General features: G+C 35.9%; 3 protein-coding genes across 5 annotated transcripts; 1 reads left to right on the top strand and 2 right to left on the bottom strand.

The window, feature by feature from the left end:
* LOC123205527 (probable leucine-rich repeat receptor-like protein kinase At1g35710) lies at window positions 1-3,640 on the top strand. Its single transcript, XM_044622497.1, has 2 exons — window positions 1-3,070; window positions 3,156-3,640. The coding sequence occupies exons 1-2, from the start codon at window positions 1-3 to the stop codon at window positions 3,467-3,469; spliced, it is 3,384 nt and encodes a 1,127-aa protein (XP_044478432.1). The 3' UTR covers window positions 3,470-3,640.
* A 4,777-nt stretch (window positions 3,641-8,417) lies between these two features.
* On the bottom strand, window positions 8,418-15,833 carry LOC123205487 (synaptonemal complex protein 2-like). 3 transcript variants are annotated; one of them, XM_044622443.1, is made up of 19 exons: window positions 15,529-15,791; window positions 15,382-15,431; window positions 14,906-15,113; window positions 14,700-14,825; window positions 14,402-14,500; window positions 13,202-13,878; window positions 12,872-13,120; window positions 12,657-12,785; window positions 12,484-12,552; window positions 12,300-12,410; window positions 11,623-11,730; window positions 11,429-11,539; window positions 11,264-11,350; window positions 10,751-10,846; window positions 10,557-10,655; window positions 10,379-10,459; window positions 10,172-10,234; window positions 9,172-9,275; window positions 8,418-9,050 (listed from the first exon to the last, which is right to left on the bottom strand). In XM_044622443.1, the coding sequence occupies exons 1-18, from the start codon at window positions 15,671-15,673 to the stop codon at window positions 9,174-9,176; spliced, it is 2,610 nt and encodes an 869-aa protein (XP_044478378.1). In that variant the 5' UTR covers window positions 15,674-15,791; the 3' UTR covers window positions 8,418-9,050; window positions 9,172-9,173. The 3 variants fall into 3 exon arrangements, with proteins under 3 accessions (XP_044478378.1, XP_044478379.1, XP_044478380.1); XM_044622444.1 differs by having other exon boundaries at window positions 10,751-10,843; window positions 15,529-15,789; XM_044622445.1 differs by lacking the exons at window positions 8,418-9,050; window positions 9,172-9,275; window positions 10,172-10,234; ... (4 more) ...; window positions 11,429-11,539; window positions 11,623-11,730 and having other exon boundaries at window positions 12,351-12,552; window positions 15,529-15,833.
* Window positions 15,834-16,408: 575 nt separating this feature from the next.
* LOC123205488 (UDP-glycosyltransferase 73C4-like) lies at window positions 16,409-18,749 on the bottom strand. The gene is made up of 2 exons (XM_044622446.1): window positions 18,614-18,749; window positions 16,409-17,797 (listed from the first exon to the last, which is right to left on the bottom strand). The coding sequence occupies exon 2, from the start codon at window positions 17,787-17,789 to the stop codon at window positions 16,449-16,451; it is 1,341 nt and encodes a 446-aa protein (XP_044478381.1). The 5' UTR covers window positions 17,790-17,797; window positions 18,614-18,749; the 3' UTR covers window positions 16,409-16,448.
* Window positions 18,750-19,044: the final 295 nt, after the last annotated feature.

Raw genomic sequence — 19,044 nt, forward strand, 5'->3', positions numbered from 1 at the left:
ATGAGCAAATTAAGCTTTAAAAAACTACTTACCGTTCTCCTTGTTGTCCAGTTCTTGTGTGTTGTTGCTTCTGCCTCTGCTACTGAAGAGGCAAAAGCTCTCCTAAAATGGAAAGCTAGCTTTGAAAACCAAACAAAATCTAGGTTAACTTCGTGGACTCTGCTTTCTCCTAATGCCACCAACTCTGAGCCACTCACAACCCCGTGTGCTTGGTTTGGAATTTCATGCAATTTAGCTGGAAGTGTCATCAAAATAAACCTTACCAATTTCGGTTTAGATGGTACGTTGTATGACTTTTCAGCCTCCTCTTTCCCTAATCTTGAATATGTTGATCTTGCAGCAAATTCACTCTCTGGGGTTATCCCATCTCAGATTGGTAACCTATCAAAGCTCATTTACCTTGATCTATCCACTAATCAGTTCTCTGGAAAAATCCTACCTGAAATTGGTCTCCTAACAAATCTTCAGGTCCTATACCTTTTTGAAAACCAATTGAATGGCTCAATTCCTCCCAAAATTGGTCAGTGTCGATCTCTTAATGAGCTTGCCTTCTATAGCAATAGTCTAGAGGGTCAAATTCCTTCTTCTTTTGGTGATTTGAGCAACTTGGTTAGGTTATATCTTTACAATAATTCACTTTCAGGTTCTATTCCTGTAGAAATGGGAAATCTAACCAATTTGATCGAACTTTATTTGGATACCAACCATCTTACAGGCCTCATTCCTTCCAGTTTTGGAAATTTTAAAAAGCTTATTGTGTTGCATGCCTTTCACAATCAACTTTCTGGTCCCATTCCTGAAGAATTAGGAAATTTGAAGTGTCTTGAACGTCTCAGCCTTCGTACGAATAATCTGTCTGGTTCTATTCCGGCATCATTGGGAGGCCTCACAAACCTCACCTCACTTCGTCTCTATGAAAATCTGCTTTCTGGTCCCATTCCTGAAGAATTAGAAAATTTGAAACGTCTTCAAAATCTCAGCCTTCATACAAATAATTTGTTTGGTTCTATTCCAGCATCATTGGGTGGCCTCACAAACCTCACCTCACTTCGTCTCGATGAAAATCTGTTTTCTGGTCCTATTCCTGAAGAATTAGGAAATTTGAAGCGTCTTCAAAATCTCAGCCTTCATACGAACAATTTGTTTGGTTCTATTCCAGCATCATTAGGTGGCCTCACAAACCTCACCTCACTTCGTCTCGATGAAAATCTACTTTCTGGTCCCATTCCTGAAGACCTTGGAAACTTGAAATCTCTCACAGTTCTAAATTTGGGTGTAAACCAATTAAATGGCTCACTCCCTGCTTCTTTTGGCAATTTAATTAACTTAAAAGTATTGTTTCTTCGTGACAACCAACTTTCTGGATCCATTCCTCAAGAAATAGGAAATTTCATGAAATTGTCAGTACTGGAACTAGACACAAACCAGTTTACCGGTCCTCTACCCAACATTTGCCAAGGTGGTTCACTTGCACACTTTAGTGCAAGCAACAATAATCTCACAGGTAACATCCCCAAAGGCTTGAAAAATTGCACAAGCTTGGTGAGAGTCCGTCTTGAAGTCAACCAACTCACTGGAGATTTAGCGGCAGAGTTCGGTATCTATCCAAAGCTAAGCTTCATAGACATAAGTCATAACAAATTCCATGGAGAAATATCATCTAAATGGGGAAGTTGTCCAAATTTAAGTTCCTTAATCGTGGGGAGGAACAATATCACTGGGACCATACCACTAGAGATTGGAAATGCAGCTCAGCTACATTCACTTGATCTTTCTTCCAACAATTTAGTTGGGAAGATTCCAAAGACATTAGGAAAGTTGACTACTCTTATTAAGGTCAACTTCAGTGACAATCAACTTTCCAGTGTCATACCTCCAGAAATTGGGCTACTGACTAATCTTGAGTCTTTAGACCTATCCTCAAACAAATTAAGCCAGGCAATACCAAAAAATCTAGGAAACTTAGTCAAGCTACACTACCTGAATTTGAGCAACAACAAATTTAGCCAAGAAATTCCAGTTCAGGTCGAGAAGCTAATTCACTTGTCTGAGTTAGATTTGAGTCATAATTCTCTCAGAGGAGAGATACCGTCGCAAATGAGCCATCTGGAGAGCCTAGAGCAACTAAATCTCTCCCACAATTCTCTTACTGGTTCCATTCCGAATAGTTTTGAGGAAATGAGGGGTCTGTTGTATGTTGACGTGTCCTACAATCAGTTGAAGGGTGCCATTCCTAAGAGCAAAGCATTTCAAGATGCTACTATGTTACAAGGGAACAAGGGATTGTGCGGAAATGTTCAGGGATTTCCCCCATGCGTACCTCCTGTCACTTACAAACATAGAAATGGAGAGGTCAAAAAATTGGTGTTTTCAATTATATTCCCTCTTTTGGGAGTTCTTTTACTTGCACTCGGGGTTTACTTAATTTTGCAGAAAAGAAGGAAAAAAAAACCAGCAAAACAAAGCAGTGAGGAGGATGGAGAGCTTTTCTCAGTGTCAACTGTTGATGGAAGAATTCTATACAAAGAAATCATGGATTCAACCAAAGCTTTTGATGTTGAGTACTGCATTGGGAAAGGAGGATATGGCAGTGTTTACAAGGCCACGCTGCCATCAGCTAACATAGTAGCTGTTAAAAAATTCCACCCTTCACCAAATGTTGAAATAACACATCAGAAAGAGTTTTTGAATGAGATAAAAACTTTAACAGAGATACGACACCGAAATATTGTGAAGTTGTATGGATTTTGTTCAAACCAACAACACTCATTTTTGGTTTATGAGTATCTCGAAAAGGGTAATTTGGCCACAATCTTGAGCAAAGAAGAAACAGCTAAAGAATTGAATTGGTGCAGGAGGGTGAATATCGTTAGGGACGTGGCTCATGCGCTGTCTTACATGCATCATGATTGCTCTCCTCCTGTTGTTCATCGAGACATATCAAGCAACAATATTTTGCTCGATGAGGAATATGTGGCTCATGTTTCAGATTTCGGCACTGCTAAGCTGCTGAAGATAGACTCATCCAATTGGACTGAACTTGCTGGCACATATGGATACATTGCACCAGGTACTATAGCTCATCCTGAATTGCCTAATTTTAATATATAACATAATGTTTGTATAATAACGATGCAGACTATATTATTTTTCAGAGCTGGCTTATACGAGGAAAGTTACAGAAAAATGTGATGTGTATAGCTTTGGAGTGTTAGCAGTGGAAGTGATTAAAGGAAAGCATCCTGGCGATATCATCACCTCTCTATCGTCTCATTTAACAAATGAAAGCACGCTGGTGAAAGATATTCTGGACCAACGACTTCCACTTCCTCCTTCTGAAGTTGAGGAACAAGTGATGACCATTGTAAAGCTAGCAACTGTTTGCTTACATGTCAATCCACAATCTAGGCCATCCATGCACAAGATTTCTCAGATGTTAGATCAGTTCTACAGCCCTTTACAGTGTTAAATCCGGACAAATAAATTGTGCTGTAAAAGGTCAGGATCATGTAGAGGAAATGTGAGGTAAAAGCAACTGCTTCCACACAGTAAGTGTTGCCTAGTTTATAAGGTATTTATATATTTCTTCCCAAGGAATAAATGCTTATAAATAAATATGGACTTATATTATTTATTTACAGCATTGAACTCAACTCATAAAGTCTGTAGAAACCACGATTCTACTAGTAACAAGCCATAGTTTCATGCTAAAGCAGACTTATTGACTTGAATGAAGATAAAAAACAAAGCAACTCCAAGACAAGATTAATGAATAACGAATCAAAATTGCCGAAATTTTTTATTTCAGCGCACTAATTCAAGCAGTTAAAGCTTACATTGAGTTTCCAAAATATAATTAAAAATTTTTCAATCAGTCTCCGAGATGAACTGTTAAATTATATTTTATAAGCCAGTTGGAGTTTCTATAATCAATATAGTAATAAATAAAAAAAATTGAAACAACGTAAAGAAAAATGTTTCATGAAAATTCGTCGAATAATAGGACTAACAGTCAACGCAGAAGCAGGAATATATGATAAACTCAGTTGTCACCTTCAAAATGGATATCCATTTCTATCAAACTCAACTATAAAGATGGACTGAAGAAAAATACACAAGACACCTTCAATCTGGACCGCATGCAGCTGAAACATGAAAGTGCAAGATTTTATTTGTGACAAAATTTATTCATATCAGACGTATTCTTGGAGTTTACAATCCGAAACTCTGATTCAGAAGGCCAACCCCGAGGTTTACGGTCACTGTTTGGTTCTATTAGAAGATATTAGAGATGACAATTTCAATATGATTTTAGAGATCTCAACCCTAATAAAAAAGGGATTCTCCAATAGAAATAGAAAAGGAGATAAAAAAAACTCTGTAATTGGGAATGAGGATATATGTGTTCCTACCCCTTTCTCGCCCCACCCCTGTCTCTGTCCCTATCCTATCATTTTATATTAATATATTTACTTAAAATACTAACATATTTTTATAATATTAGATTATTTATGTTTTTCAAATTTATTTAGGTTTTTCTTGTACATATTAAAGTGGTTAATATTTATATTTATGACATTTAAAATAGTTAATTGATTTTAATTTTACTTAATTTTGTTATTTAATATATTTATATTATGTTTAAAGAGTACAAAAAAGAGACGGAGAGAGAATTTTTTTTTTTTACAAAAAGAAGACAAAGAATCATTTTCATCTTCGTAATGAAAACAGGTCAAGGACGAGTCCACATCCCTATCTCCGTCTCTATCCCAATATACGTCCCCATCCCCATCTTCGTCTCCATCCCCCTCCCCGTCCCTGTGCCTTTCCCTTTCTGTTGCCATCCCTAGAAGACATGCATGGTTCCACTTATTCTTCCATTGTTCAATCACATCTTGGGCCCGTAACCGGTATGGAAAAGTCACACCAGGGCATCGCCACTTGCAAAGGAAGACAAGTACTTCCAAAAAAATGTAGCTCCGCGACACGCAAAACAAGACAAAGACCTTGAAGAGAGATTGAAACAGCAATAAGTGAGCTACGTCTGGAAAATGATATTTGTGGTGGACAGCACTAATAATTTTAAGACATTGGTCCCAGTTCAGAATATAATCTTTCCATTAAAGAAGTTAAAAAGAAACATAATCTTTCCATATCATTTTTATATTCTTAGAAAGAAGGATACTTTTGTCATCTCTTAAGAAAATCATCTCAGAATTGAAGAGGAAATAAACTACCGCACGGCATTTGCCCAGATTAAATGTAAAAACTGCGGTTCCGACCGTGTGAAACATTATATATTAACAGTTCATATCAACAGGACAGAAAGAGGGTTGTCGTGGATTTTTCGTGCACACACTCAAAATTACAGTGTTCATGCCATAGTTTCATGCTAAAGCAGACTTATTGAGTTGAATGAAGAGAAAAAACAAAGCAGCTCCAAGACAGGATTAATGAATAGCAAATCAAAATTGAAGAAAGAAAATTGCTGAAATTGTTTATTTCAGAGCACTAATTCAAGCAGTTAAAGCTTACATTGAGTTTCCAAAATATAAATAAAAATTTTTCAATCAGTCTCCGAGATGAACTGTTAAATTATACTGTATAAGCCAGTTGGAGTTTCTATAATCAAAATTGTAATAAATAAATAAAATTGAAACAACGTGAAGAAAAATATTTCATGCAAATTCGTCGAATAATAGGACTAACAGTTAACGCAGAAGCAGGAATATATGATAAACTCAGTTGTCACCTTCAAAATGGATATCCATTTCTATCAAACTCAACTATAAAGATGGACTGAAGAAAAATACACAAAGACACCTTCACTCTGGACCGCATGCAGCTGAAACATGAAAATGCAAGATTTTATTTGTGACAAAATTTATTCATATCACACGTATTCTTGGAGTTTACGATCCGAAACTCCATTTCCAATCAACAATTGGCAGATCTATAGGACATACACGAACACATACTTCACAAGTAATATATTTATCAAATTCAAAATGGATTCGACAACGGAAACGCTCAGATTCAGAAGGCCAACCCCGAGGCTTACGTTCGCTGTTTGGTTCTATTGGAAGACATTAGAGATGACAATTTCGATTTGATTTTAGAAACTTCGATCCTAACAGAGAAAGGATTCTCTAATCGAAATAAGAAAGAGGACAAAAAAAATTTTTGTAATCAAGGACGGGAATACATGTCCTTGCCCCTTTCTCACCCCACCACCATCCCCATCCATGTCTTGTCCCTTTATATTAATATATTTATTTAAAATACTAACATATATTTATAGTATTAGATTATTTATATTTTTCAAATTTATTTAGATTTTTATTGTGCATATTAAAGTGGTTAATATATTATATTTGTAATATTTGAAATAATAGATTGATTTTAATTTTACTTAATTTTATTATTTAATATATTTGTATTATGTTTAGATGGTAAAAAAAAAAGATTTTTTTTAATGAAAATGAGGAGATTTTTTTTTTGTGAAAAGAAGACAAAAAATCATTTTTATTTTCGTAACGAGAACGGATTAAAGACAGAGATTGATATCCCTTCAATCTCCATCCCATCATTGTCCTCGTCCCTATCTTGTCTCTCTCTATTGCCGTCCCTAGAGGAGATGCATGGTTCCACCCCCGTAACCGGTATGGAAAAGTCACAACCGAGCATCGCCACTTGCAAAGGAAGACAAGTACTTCCAAAAAATGTAGCTCCGCGACACGCAAAACAAGACAAAGACCTTGACGCGAGAATGAAACAGCAACAAGTGAGCTACGTCTGGAAAATGATATTAGTGGTGGACAGCACTAATAATTTTAAGACAGAAAAAAAGATACTTTTGTCATCTCTTAAGAAAATCATCTCAGAATTGAAGAGGAAATAAACTACCGCATGGCATTTTCCCAGATTAAATGTAAAAACTGCGGTTCCAACCGTGTGAAACATTACACATTGACAGTTCATATCAACAGGACAGAAAGAGGGTTGTCGTGGATTTGGGCATTATATGGATCTTGAAATTTATGGCTATAGAGCGGTTCTTATGCACTGAGTACACTTCCAACAACTGAACAAGGGGGAGTCAGGACAGGAGTTCCGGTTTAGGCTCAATAGAGTGGACTGCAGATTTAATTTCGTTGAATTTGAGTTGGTGATTGGGCTAAGATTTAGTAGAAAGACAAATATTGATGAATATATAACGATGATAGAGACACGCACACACCCACACGTATAGCATTTTTTAGGAAAATTGTAGTTCTTGTTTTACTTCGATTTGAACACCAATAATTGTTCTACTTTAACAAAAACAACAAATGTTGCTTGTTTACAAGTAATGTAATTATTTTAAATTCCAAATAACAAAAAAAAAAATCATATTCTTTCAAAAACCAATATGATTTTATCATCAAAAGCTTGAAACTATCAATGTCAACACAAACAAATAAAAGTTTTTGGTAAACATAGATATGGGGGCAAGATATTTACTTGGAATGTGATGATTTTATAGGAGAAGTAACGCTTTCAAATTTAACTATGATCAACGTTTGTTGTGTTGAAAGGAAAATGATGGAGGAGGTAATATAGTGAAAATGGTTTTTTTTTTTTTTTTTTTTGTGCAAAACATGAGTTTTGCTTAAATGGTATAACTCAAATTTTGTTACCAAGATTGGTGTAGTGGGAATGCTTCTGCCTATATTAATTACTTTCCCTGTAAAACTAACAGTCCCTCATCTTTTATAACATCTCTAGTATACACAAAGTTAAAGTCGAAGAGTGAGTTGTCAACACAGTTAACAGAAACTAAATGTGACATATATATGTAAAAACATTTAATTAGGATATTGATAAAAATATTAAATTAAGAGAGATATTTTAACATATAAAACAATACATAAAATATCAAATAATTTTATAACTTTTCATATACTAGATTTTAAACAAAATTTATCTTGTAACTTATATCACATAATATTATCTGTTCTCTCAATAATTTGACTAGAATTTCAAATCATATATCATATATACTCTTGATGGCCAGATTGGATAATAAAATATTTATAGCTTTTTTTTATGTCATTTAATTTTTGGTGTTTTGATTGTTTATGTGTTTGAAACTAGTTGATGGCGTGAAATTGTGTTTTGGTTATTCGGATAGGTTGAATTTGAATAAAGTTAACTTGATTTCAATTATAGGTTCAGTTCAATTAAGTTCAAAAAGAGTTTGACATAAAAAGCTTCATTTCAAACTCCAAACTAAAGGTTTTATATTATAAAACTCAAGTTTGTGTTATCAAGGGTTTCGTTGACAGGAGAACAGGGTACGGATGGAGATCAGAGATGGCAAGTTGCACTTCCACTTTCTTGGATTGCCCACTTGCCATCTAGATAAAGGAAACAGAAGAGAACTGTCATTGTTTTGATTAAGCTGAATAAGTCTCAGAAATGAGATAAACTCAACCCTACGACTATAACGGGCATTTGCCATAGATTGTGAAATCAAATAAAGATACAATGGAGTAACACTTTTACAGTCACGATATTTTCCACTTTCTTCACGGATGCTTAAGCTCTATACTAATAATCCATGAGCCTTTATTTCCAATAGAGGTTAAGGCCCAAGTTCAAAATTGACCAAAGGATGGGCTGCAAATCAGGATACTATAAAGTCTTTCGCAAGCTTGGAACAATTGCAGATGATATTCTTGAAAAGCTGCTTACCTGCTATTAGCAAGACGTGCAAAAGACCAGAAAGAAAATAAGAAAGCTATTTATGCTTTATTATCTAAATCTGAAATTTATTCGCAGGTTCTTCCATTTGTTTCTTCACGGCCTACCCAAGAATATACAGAAAAATATTTCAAGGAACAATCCAGCATGTGCTCACTTAATAAAGCTCCTAAAGGTTTGAATTTTTTTTGGTTGGACGTATTTTATTTCCTCCTTTGTAGGCCCTCTCAAGACAAGGTCCTTGTACACTGACTACCCTCGGCTCATGTGCTCACTCAATAAAACTCATAAAAGGTTTGAAAAGCCTGCAAGTCCTCAAGCAGAAAGTATCTGGTTTTAGAAAAGCAGCAGAAATGTAGCTGATAATGGTGCATAAACAACACTTGAGCCTACAAGTCCATGGTTCAAGTGATTAGTTGAATTTACCTCTAATCAAATGCATAGGGGTCATCTGCATATGGATTCAGAGACCCTTCTGAAAACAAATCGCCTATGTTGGAAGGATGTGGATTAGCCCCTCCCTTGAATCCCTGCATAAGAAATTTAAGTACATGATGAACTTTGAACGGGCAGAACTGAGAAAAAAGGCTTGTGATTCCAACTTAAATGCTTATCCAATATCCAGAAATAATAAATCCCCACCATATGAATTAGTCGATCCAAACTCTAAGTTAAATGTTTGCAATTCTTTTCAAAAGAGATTCTAGTTTACCATTTTCTTCTAACAAATTTACTATACATGAGTAAAGTACTCATCTTAATGCTACACATCTCAAGCTTATATCTCAACCGTTGTACCTCAAGTGATGTAACATTGATAAAGTGCTACCATATCATATATCATATTAACATTAATTCACTTGGAAATCATAATTAAAGTTGCATCACTCAAGATGCAAAAGTTGAGATACAAACTTTTGTTTATCATTTAGGATGAGTTAGCATTACGCAAAACAGAGCAAAATTGTGTCCATAATTTACTAATAATTCTTGCAGATATTAATACTTAAAAAGTATGACATTCTTGTAATCAGTTGCAGACTATAACAACCCTAATCATGAATGAAATTAGATTTTGGCACCAGACACATTCTAAGCCCCCTAAAAGAGGCTCAAACAAGAAAAGGAACCAAGAATGGAACTTACTTTGCTTTTACAATACTGTCAGCTTTCATAAAGTCAAGAGTTGAGAACCGGAACAATGAAGACTTGGACAACAGTTTGTTTTAAGGATCTGATTATGCCTTAGATGATTCACCTAGTTCTCTAGCCTCTATGTTCAACCACAGCATAAATAGTTCCAAGCATCATGCTTATAGGAAAAAGGTGTCCCAGACATATTTAAGGTAAGGATATATAACCTATGCCTAATAAATAGATTAAAAAATAAATTAAATCTGAAAATGATAGTTTAGCTTTTGGTTACCGTGACAATACTTCTTGGGGTGCGGGCTTTTGGTGTGTTCCTCTTCTTATGTTTCCTTGGATCCTGATGCAATACATGTAAGCATATACGACATCTAAATCATAAATTTAAGGTATATGTAGCAAAAGGGACCATTCTATCTCACATAAAAATATTGTTTGTATATAAATGAAGATTTTAAGGGACTCTATGAGAACCAAGCAATACCTCAAACATGACGGTACTTTTTCTTCGTTTTGTGATTGTTCTTCCATTAGAAGTTTCAACTTCATATTCATGACGAGTAACCTGCCATACCACAAGGTGCGTCAATTTTTTTCGGCATCACAACATATATGACATAAATTCTTACTTTCTCAGAAAAGAATGAACAGAAGTAATTTACCTTCTTATGATGCTTCGGCATGCTCATGATGGTTCCTGTGTTTACATCTTCCAACAATTTTGACACTGGTGTTTGTGTCCCATCCAAGAAAGGTGTACCCTGTAAAAAATATTGAAAGACAATCTTAAATTGCTACTGTAACTTGGCAGGCTGAATATCAAAAGGGAATCAAAGTGATCAATAGATGGTGTCACCTTCTCTTCATTGGCTCCTCGTACGACACTACGCCTACTTATTCTTTGACCAACACCAGTATCTCTCATCTTGATTGATGAAATGGAGTAATCCTGCTATAAAACAAAGGCACCAAGCAGATAATGTTTTAGAAAATTCCAATATAATATCATTCATGTCCAATTCTGCTATGTAAAGATACAACAAGAAGTTCTGCAAGTTCAAGATCCTCAAAGGGAACTATGTAAGTTATGTTTTCCCATCTACCATGTAACTTATTATTGTGTTGCAATATATATTTCCATACAATTAAAACAGATTTTCCCACATTAACACAAGTGAAAAATACGTATGGATATCAAAATGCATACAACCATATGTCTGGACCATGTATATCAAAATACATACAGACATATGTTTGGACTAAAAACATCGTAAGAGATAAAATTTAAAAAAAAATAAACTGATGGCACATAAGCAGTTAGAAAAGCATTTTTTCCACAACAAAGAGTGGGATCAAACAAAAAGGAAACCTTCTTTGAATTCACTTCTTGGTCGTCTTGTGGTTTATCACTCATCACTCTCCACTGCAGTTGCAATAGAGCTCTCTGCCTGTCTTCCTGTTGTATTATTTACAAGCAAATTAATCCAAGGCATGCATAAGGCAGTTAGATATAGCAGTGTATGGAAACAAATACTTTGGACTTTTGAAGATCCAGCTCTTCTAGAAGCTTTCTGCATTCATCTTCATGCTGACACCTTAAAGCTTTCATCTGAACCTCATGTTCATTCCTGAGTGACGTGGTTTTCTGAATTATAAACAATTAGTTTGGGAATGGAGTCTTTACAATAAATGTAAACAACTAAAACTTAAATATGGGGTCGCATATACCTCTCTCAATTCTATTTCAGCTTGAAGTTGGATGCGCTTTAAATCTTCATTGTGTTCAGCTTTGAGATTCATATCCTTCCTATCATGCTCCTGCTGAATTCTAATGACCTACAGAAAGCAGACAAAAACTCAATTCGTCCAAATATGAGCTAGACATAAAAATTTAGTATGTAGGTTTTAATGAAGATCTACACATAGGTAAGTTAGTTAAAAACATGAAAACATTGTTCTAAGGAAATCAGCATTCTCCCACTCTGAACTGGTGCAACAATGATATGGTGACAGGGACAGGCCTTTTAGAAGTTCATAATTCCTGTCAATCAGTGACTCCATGTTCAACAAGAAATCATAGTAAAAGTTGTGTAGCAAGTTGGCTAATAGCAAAGTTACAAGCTCATACAATGGTTGTTATGCATAATGTGGGGAACACATCATACAAAATTATAAATAATATGGAACAAAATTCTATTCTGTATTAATATATAAGTTTTCTGATTATTATATAAATTACAACCACGGTGGAAAATAAATAAATATCGTGAGATAAGGTAACTTAGAAGCTACACTGCACCCCCAGTCACATAACATAACAAAATGCAGGCTACTAAAAAGAATTATATGCAGTAAGCAAGCAACAAAAAATTGGAGTTCGATTTTGCATAAGTTTCTTTGCATACAAGAGCTGCATGTTCCTCATGAATATGCACCAACTGCAGCTTTGCCTCCTCTTTGCATTCAGCAAGTTTTTGGTCAAATTTTGTTTCCATTTCTTCAACAGCTCTATCTGCCTGGATATTTGAATGAGTGAGAAACATTAGTTACAGCAAAGAGTGTTGCAATAGTTGATAATCACAAGCAAACCTTTTCTTTTTCCATATTAACAATATCCTGTTTCTCCACCTCGTACTTCCTCCGGATGTCATTAATTGCCTGATTAAACTCCAAGCAATGTCAATCTATGTGTGCATGCCAAAATCAAAAATTTTTTGTAAGTTACAGATAATCTATAGAAGACAAATTGTATGAGAAACCACCTGATCATTCCTTTGAGATATTTCTTTCAAGTGCCTTGATAGCTCCAACTGTTTGCTCTCTAGCATAAGATCATATTGCTTCTTAGCTTCTGCTAGTTTACTGTCAGCGGCAGTGAGCAAATCTAGATTCTGCAAAATTTAATATACAGGACTTTAAAAAATACAAATGTTGAGAGAACTCCTCAATTTTTATGTGCTCTAGGTAATTTCAGAACCTCTGTAATTTGATCTTTTAGCTTCTTTTCTCCATCCCTGTATTGCAATAAAAGCTGTTCCTTCTCCTCCAGCATATTCTGAAGTTGGCCAACTTGTTTCTCCAAAGAATCTACATGCAGATCCCTTTTTTTACTCTCCTGTTGCAAATTAACTATTTCCACTTCTTTTTTCTGTATTTCTGCCTGTAATTCATCTGTATAACAGTTGTTCTCTGATTCAATTGATGAAATTTTCATCAATAAATCTTGCTGCAAGATATATGAAAATATATTCAGAACAATCATATGGCATGATAATACAGCATATGTGAGTGAGAACAACTTGCAGACCATTTTATTCTCAGATGATCTAGAACTTTCTGACAATGTGTTGATTTCCTTTTCCATTTTGGAGACCAACGACTCTGTTTCAATCTTCTTTGATATCAGAGCTTCTGCTTCAGTCTCCAACCTCTGAATTTTCTCTTTAGCTACCTGGCATTCCACTGAAAGCTGCACCATAACAGATTCGTGGGATTTCTGAAGTTCAATTATCTTATTCTCCAACCCCTGGTTCACTAACTGTAAAGCATCTTTTTCAGATGTTATGCACAAGAACCCATCATGAAGTTGGTCATATTGCCTTTGAGCCTGCTTACCAGCAAGGTCTCTTTCCTCTTGGATCAACTTATGAAAAGAATCATAAAGGGAGTTCAGCTGATAAAATTTTTCTATGAAAGTCAAACTTTGTTTGTCTAATTCAACCAACTGTCCAGCTGATACATGAAGAAAACCTTCAAGATCTTTTACTTCCTGCAGTGATATAACTAGCTTCTTCTCTAAGACATCCTTGCTCATGTGAAGTTCACCCTTCTCTTTTTCCAACTTATCTTGAGTGACTATCAAAAGTTCAATTTTATCTTCCTTTGATCTTAACTCAAGATGCAACTCTCCTAATTTAGAATTCAAACTCTCTATTTCCAGTTTATTGGCAGCTCCAAACTCTTCAAACTTCATTATCACAGCATCTGCACGTAAGAAAAAAATTGTCATGGAGGAATGCCTCTCTTAGGAATTATAACTGAAATCAATAACACGTTGCAATAAAATAAAAACAGGTACAGAAGCCGCTGAATACATTTATCTTTTCTGCCTCCCTAGATAAGAACTAGTAAATAACGTCAAATTTTAAATCAAACAGCAAGAACGCACATCTTCAAAGGCTAATCCTAGATGCTGAGGGACCAACAAGAAGGCATATACCCCATGCTCATCTTTTACTTGTGCAGCATCAACTAGATCATAATGCATGCAATGTTAGGCATAAAGTTCATATATTCCCTAAATTACAAATCCTAGAATCATATGAAACTGTAATAAAGCAACAAAGTAGTTCTACAAAAATTGGAATCGAAATTTCTCACCTTAGCATCCTCTACCCACAGATATAATACAAATAACCAGTATGGTAATTAACCAAAGCAAATTATCAGCCTTTCGCAAATCACACGACAGATGAAACCTACAAACTAAGATAAGCAAGATGCTAACCTTTCTCCTCTATGATGTTCGCTGTTCTGCATTGTTCATCTCTGTAAAGCTTATCCTTTTCCTGTCCCTCAATTTTCAGCTCCCTTATTTCCTTCTCGCCTACATGAGAATGTTTACAGAATAGCAAATGAAAGCACGGAAAAATCAAAATCTTCAACTTCATTTCAAACAGGGATGTAATAAACCACTATTTCCATATCCATAAAACTAGTAATGTTAAACCAGATGTGCGCAATTCAAATTGATCTTCAATATGAAGACTGGACAGTTGAAAAGAAAAATGGAAGGTACATCTTACGATCTCTGATTAGTTCCTCTGCAGATCCTAATTTCAGAGATAACCCATCAATATGTTGTTTCAAGATGTCAATAGATTTCATGCTTGCAGATAATTTTTCTTCGAAAAACTCCTTGTCTTTTTCAGCTGTTGAAGAAAATAAAAAACAATCACAAACATAATTTACAAGAAAGATGAAATAATTCAGTGACCCGCAAAATACCTACCATTCTGAACTTGACCAGCTAAGTGTTGTAAAGTCTCAGTGAGTTGATCACACAGAGTTTGGGTTGAAGAGAATTTAGACTCCAGTCCTTTCCAGAGCTTCTCATCTTCTTTCTGCTTTACTTTAAGCTTAGCATTCTCATTGAATGCATTCTGCAACTTTTCCTCCAATTCATGGATATGCTCCAGTGATTTCTTTAGTTTAGAGTTCTGCATTTATTAAATTTTGATTATCAAATTACCATTTAATTTCAAGTCATCTAGGTTTTGCAGACATTTGTCAATAATAAAGTCGATATCTAATAAAGTCAAGCGAAAAAACGTATACAATGAAATAAGATTAATTATGTATTTATATTGTGTAGAAGTAATAAAAACATACGTTGAATTGATGCACAGTAGTACACTGATTCGTATACATCAATTCCTTTGAAAATTTTATACAAGAAGATTAAAAAAGGATACGCATATTTGTTACCGCCATTTCCAGATCAGTTTTCACCGAAGCTTGCTCTTTGACCAATTTTTCTGCAATCGAACAAAGCAACAACAATAACACATCAAAATTGCTTGAACTACTCGATCTTTCAACAACCAAAAACCATAATTAAGCAATAAAAAAAACCTGCAGTGAGCTTCAAATTCGAGAAACTTCCTGATGTAATTGAATCTGAAGAAGGACGCGAAGAGATAGCGAAGGTCCTAGCGGTTCCAGATAGAGATTTCAGCTGATCCAAGCTCTTAATGCTTTGAAACCCTAGCTTCTGCATTTTCAAAATCGACTGTAGATTTTATAAACAAAACCTTAAGAATTTGATCTCTGTCTGTCAGTTACTTTCTCTTTCTGAAATTTGGAGTTTTTCAAGTGGAGAGCTAGAAGTGAATTGGGCGCCAAAAAATGGAATTTATAGCTGTAGTGTGATTATCACGTGAGGTAGTTAAACGTTGATGGAATTATTCAGTGCGGTGGACTCTACTGTATTTACAGAATGGATGGACGACGTTCTGAAATCTGTTATTGGCATTTGCTTCAATTCAGATAAATAAGTTGAATTAATATCACAGGTTAAATTTATTTTTATAAAATTAATTAAGTTTAATTTGATTTAAATATTTAAATTCAAATTAAATAAATAAAATTATTTTATAATCGAATCTGAATTTGAATTTATTGATTTCAAGTAATTTCTTTTAAATTCGGGTTAATGTCAAATTGGATTTTGTACATTTAGCAGTTTCGAACTTTCGATTGGTATTACCAAAAGATCTTTGAGCCTCAAAACGAAGAAATGAAGTTCTTCAACAAGTCAAGTGCCTCTTTCTTGACTCATCTTCTCATGTTTGATCCTTCAGGCATTGACCTAATCTGACTTTCATACTTTAGAAACCTGTTTTTCGTTATGACATGATATTTTCCAGTCATATTCTCTATTACATTGCATGGTTGTAACAGAAATTATTACCAGATAACATATTTCTACTGCCTCATATTTTAACCAGAGAACTTGATACAATCATTTATTCATTATTAAATGGCACTTCAAGTTACATTTTGCTAATAAATTCACTAAAAGCTTCCAATGCAGCCACTGACGTCGCTGGAAAGCCATGCTCAAACTTGCCACTTAAAATCTCTGCTCGTTTTTTCATCTCCTCGTCACCCATCACACTCTCAATACCCTTTACTATATCATCTTTCTTAACCATCTCTGATAAATCATCGGCAACTATATAACCAATCTTAAGATGACTCACCACCAACTTGGCATTAAAAAACTGGTCACCCCTGATTGGCCAAGCCAAAAATGGGATCCCACGTCCGATTGCCTCCATCGTTGAATTCCATCCACAATGTGATAAAAATCCACCCGTTGATTCGTGGCTCAGAATCATTAACTGTGGTGCCCAACCGTATATAATCAAACCCCTATTACCGACTCTATCATCTAAACCCTGAGGAATGTGTGCTTCCGACCCAGGTTGTATGACCCAAATGAACGGTCGGGTCGATTCTTCTAACGCACCGGCCAATTGTTGATATTCTTCCGTGGTGGGACCGACTTCACTGCCAAACGCAACGTATGTAACCGATCCATGTGGCTTCGAATCCAGCCACTGGATCACATTCTGATCTGTCAAACTCGACTGGCGCTTTTGTTCTCCTATCTCTCGGTCACGGATCAACGGTTCAGAGGATTTCCAATACTGTTCAGGCAGTAGTGGTCCTACACCCCAAGCTGGCAAACCCATCTGATCGCCTATGTACTTAATAAAGGGACCGTCAATATCATCACACGTGTTGAACATCAATGCGATTGATCCTTCAATTCCTGGAACCCACCGTGGCATATCACCGGGTTTTGGCGGACCACCGGGTTTTCGTTTAAGATCCGAGTAGGTTAATGCCATTTCTTCTGGTAACCCCGGAACGACCCGAGTTTCGCCGGATGTGATATTAGAAGCTTGAATCTTCCACGCGCCCCACTCCATGGCGGCAGCACATGCACCGAAAGTAAAAAGACTGATAACCGGTATATTGAATTTTGAAAAAAGGGCTTTGGTCCAGCCCATTTGGAAATCAACGATTGCGCATAGAGGCGTGGGCAAGTCGGGATTCTCTAAGCAGTTTAGTAGGTGCGTCTCGAGATCCTCAGCACACGGCTGGCGTAGTGGGTCGGATCCAGGCATGGGTCGGCCAGAGGAGGTAAGCTGAACTATTTGGGAGCGGGGCCGTTGCAAGAATGAGGGGGGAATGGCAGAAGCGAAAATAGAAGGAAAAAGGAGGGTAGTATGGTAAATCATGGAAGAAATATGCTTGCAGAGCTCCATGCATGGGTGGAGATGGCCCAACCCATAACCTGCCACCACGCAAATCTGACCTTCCATTTTTATTAGGCCAAACGACTATTTCCCACCCAAGCTATGCTGTAATGACAAGTTTCCCCCCTTTAACTATGGAAATACCAAACACCCACCCATGGTCAGTTAAAAGTAACGGGGTTAAGGGTAAAATTGTCATTTTCTCTATAATATTAAAAAATAAACTAAAATATAATTTCCTTTTGCCCCCCTAAAGTTTGAAAACAAAAATTTCCCCCCAGCCTAAGTTTAAGAAAATGGCAGTTTCACCCTAGGGTTTGGTTTTGAAATCTCCGGCGACCTCTCCGGCTCCGTTGCCGATGGCTTCTCCCTCCCGAAGAATCTTCTCCTTCCGGTGATCGGTTTCCTCCCATTTGGAGGCCCGATCGTCGCCGAAAAAGCGGTGGGAGACGAAGAACTTCGTCGGGGAAGACGAAGACGAAGCCGTCGTCTTCGTCTGGGAAGACGAAGAACTTCGTCTTCCCTGACGAAGTTCTTCGTCTCCCACCGCTTTTCCGGCGACGATCGGGCCTCCAAATGGGAGGAAACCGATCACCGGAAGGAGAGGATTTTTCGGGAGGGAGAAGCCGTCGGCAACGGAGCCGGAGAGGTCGCCGGAGATTTCAAAACCAAACCCTAGGGTGAAACTGCCATTTTCTTAAACTTAGGCTGGGGGGAAATTTTTGTTTTCAAACTTTAGGGGGGCAAAAGGAGATAAAATTTTCAGGCGTTAGGGTTCTGTTAAATTTAACTGGCCATGGGTGGGTGTTTGGTATTTTCATAGTTAAAGGGGGGAAATTTGTCATTACAGCATACCTTGGGTGGGAAATAGTCGTTTGGCCTTTTTATTAATTTATTGTGGAAGACGATGGAGGACACAGAAGAGTGTTTGAGTTTGACTGATGGATCGGACGAAGCTTGAGTGAGAGACTAAAGAGTGAAGATAATGAAAGCTGAACCGTGAACTCTTTAATTAAAGAGGGAAGGAAATTAACAGATTGTAGTCAAATATTATAACTGACCTTCGGTGTCATCAAATCGTGTTGGCTCATATTACTTTAGGTTTTATTATTTTTAAATTTAATTTCATTCAAATTAAAATCACATTAAAATTTTTTAATTTTAATCTAATTTTTAAATATTTAAATTGATTTACAGTAATATAAAATTATATATTATTTTCACTTTTTAAAATATATTAATAATCTGACTAATTACATTGCATTCTATAACTTAATAATAAAATAAAATATTTAAATAAAAAATAATATAAATAATAACA

The sequence above is a fragment of the Mangifera indica genome, unplaced genomic scaffold, assembly GCF_011075055.1.
Source record: "Mangifera indica cultivar Alphonso unplaced genomic scaffold, CATAS_Mindica_2.1 Un_0008, whole genome shotgun sequence".
Taxonomy (NCBI): Eukaryota; Viridiplantae; Streptophyta; class Magnoliopsida; order Sapindales; family Anacardiaceae; genus Mangifera; species Mangifera indica.

Coding starts and splice junctions, on each gene's coding strand:
- LOC123205487 (XM_044622443.1), bottom strand. CDS start 15,673: ATGCAGAAGCTAGGGTTTCAAAGCATTAAGAGCTTGGATCAGCTGAAA. Junction 12,411..12,483: donor TTAATATGGAAAAAGAAAAG/GTTTGCTTGTGA, acceptor TCAAATATCCAG/GCAGATAGAGCTGTTGAAGA. Junction 10,235..10,378: donor AAAGTACCGTCATGTTTGAG/GTATTGCTTGGT, acceptor GTATTGCATCAG/GATCCAAGGAAACATAAGAA.
- LOC123205527 (XM_044622497.1), top strand. CDS start 1: ATGAGCAAATTAAGCTTTAAAAAACTACTTACCGTTCTCCTTGTTGTC. Junction 3,071..3,155: donor ATATGGATACATTGCACCAG/GTACTATAGCTC, acceptor ATTATTTTTCAG/AGCTGGCTTATACGAGGAAA.
- LOC123205488 (XM_044622446.1), bottom strand. CDS start 17,789: ATGGAAGGTCAGATTTGCGTGGTGGCAGGTTATGGGTTGGGCCATCTC.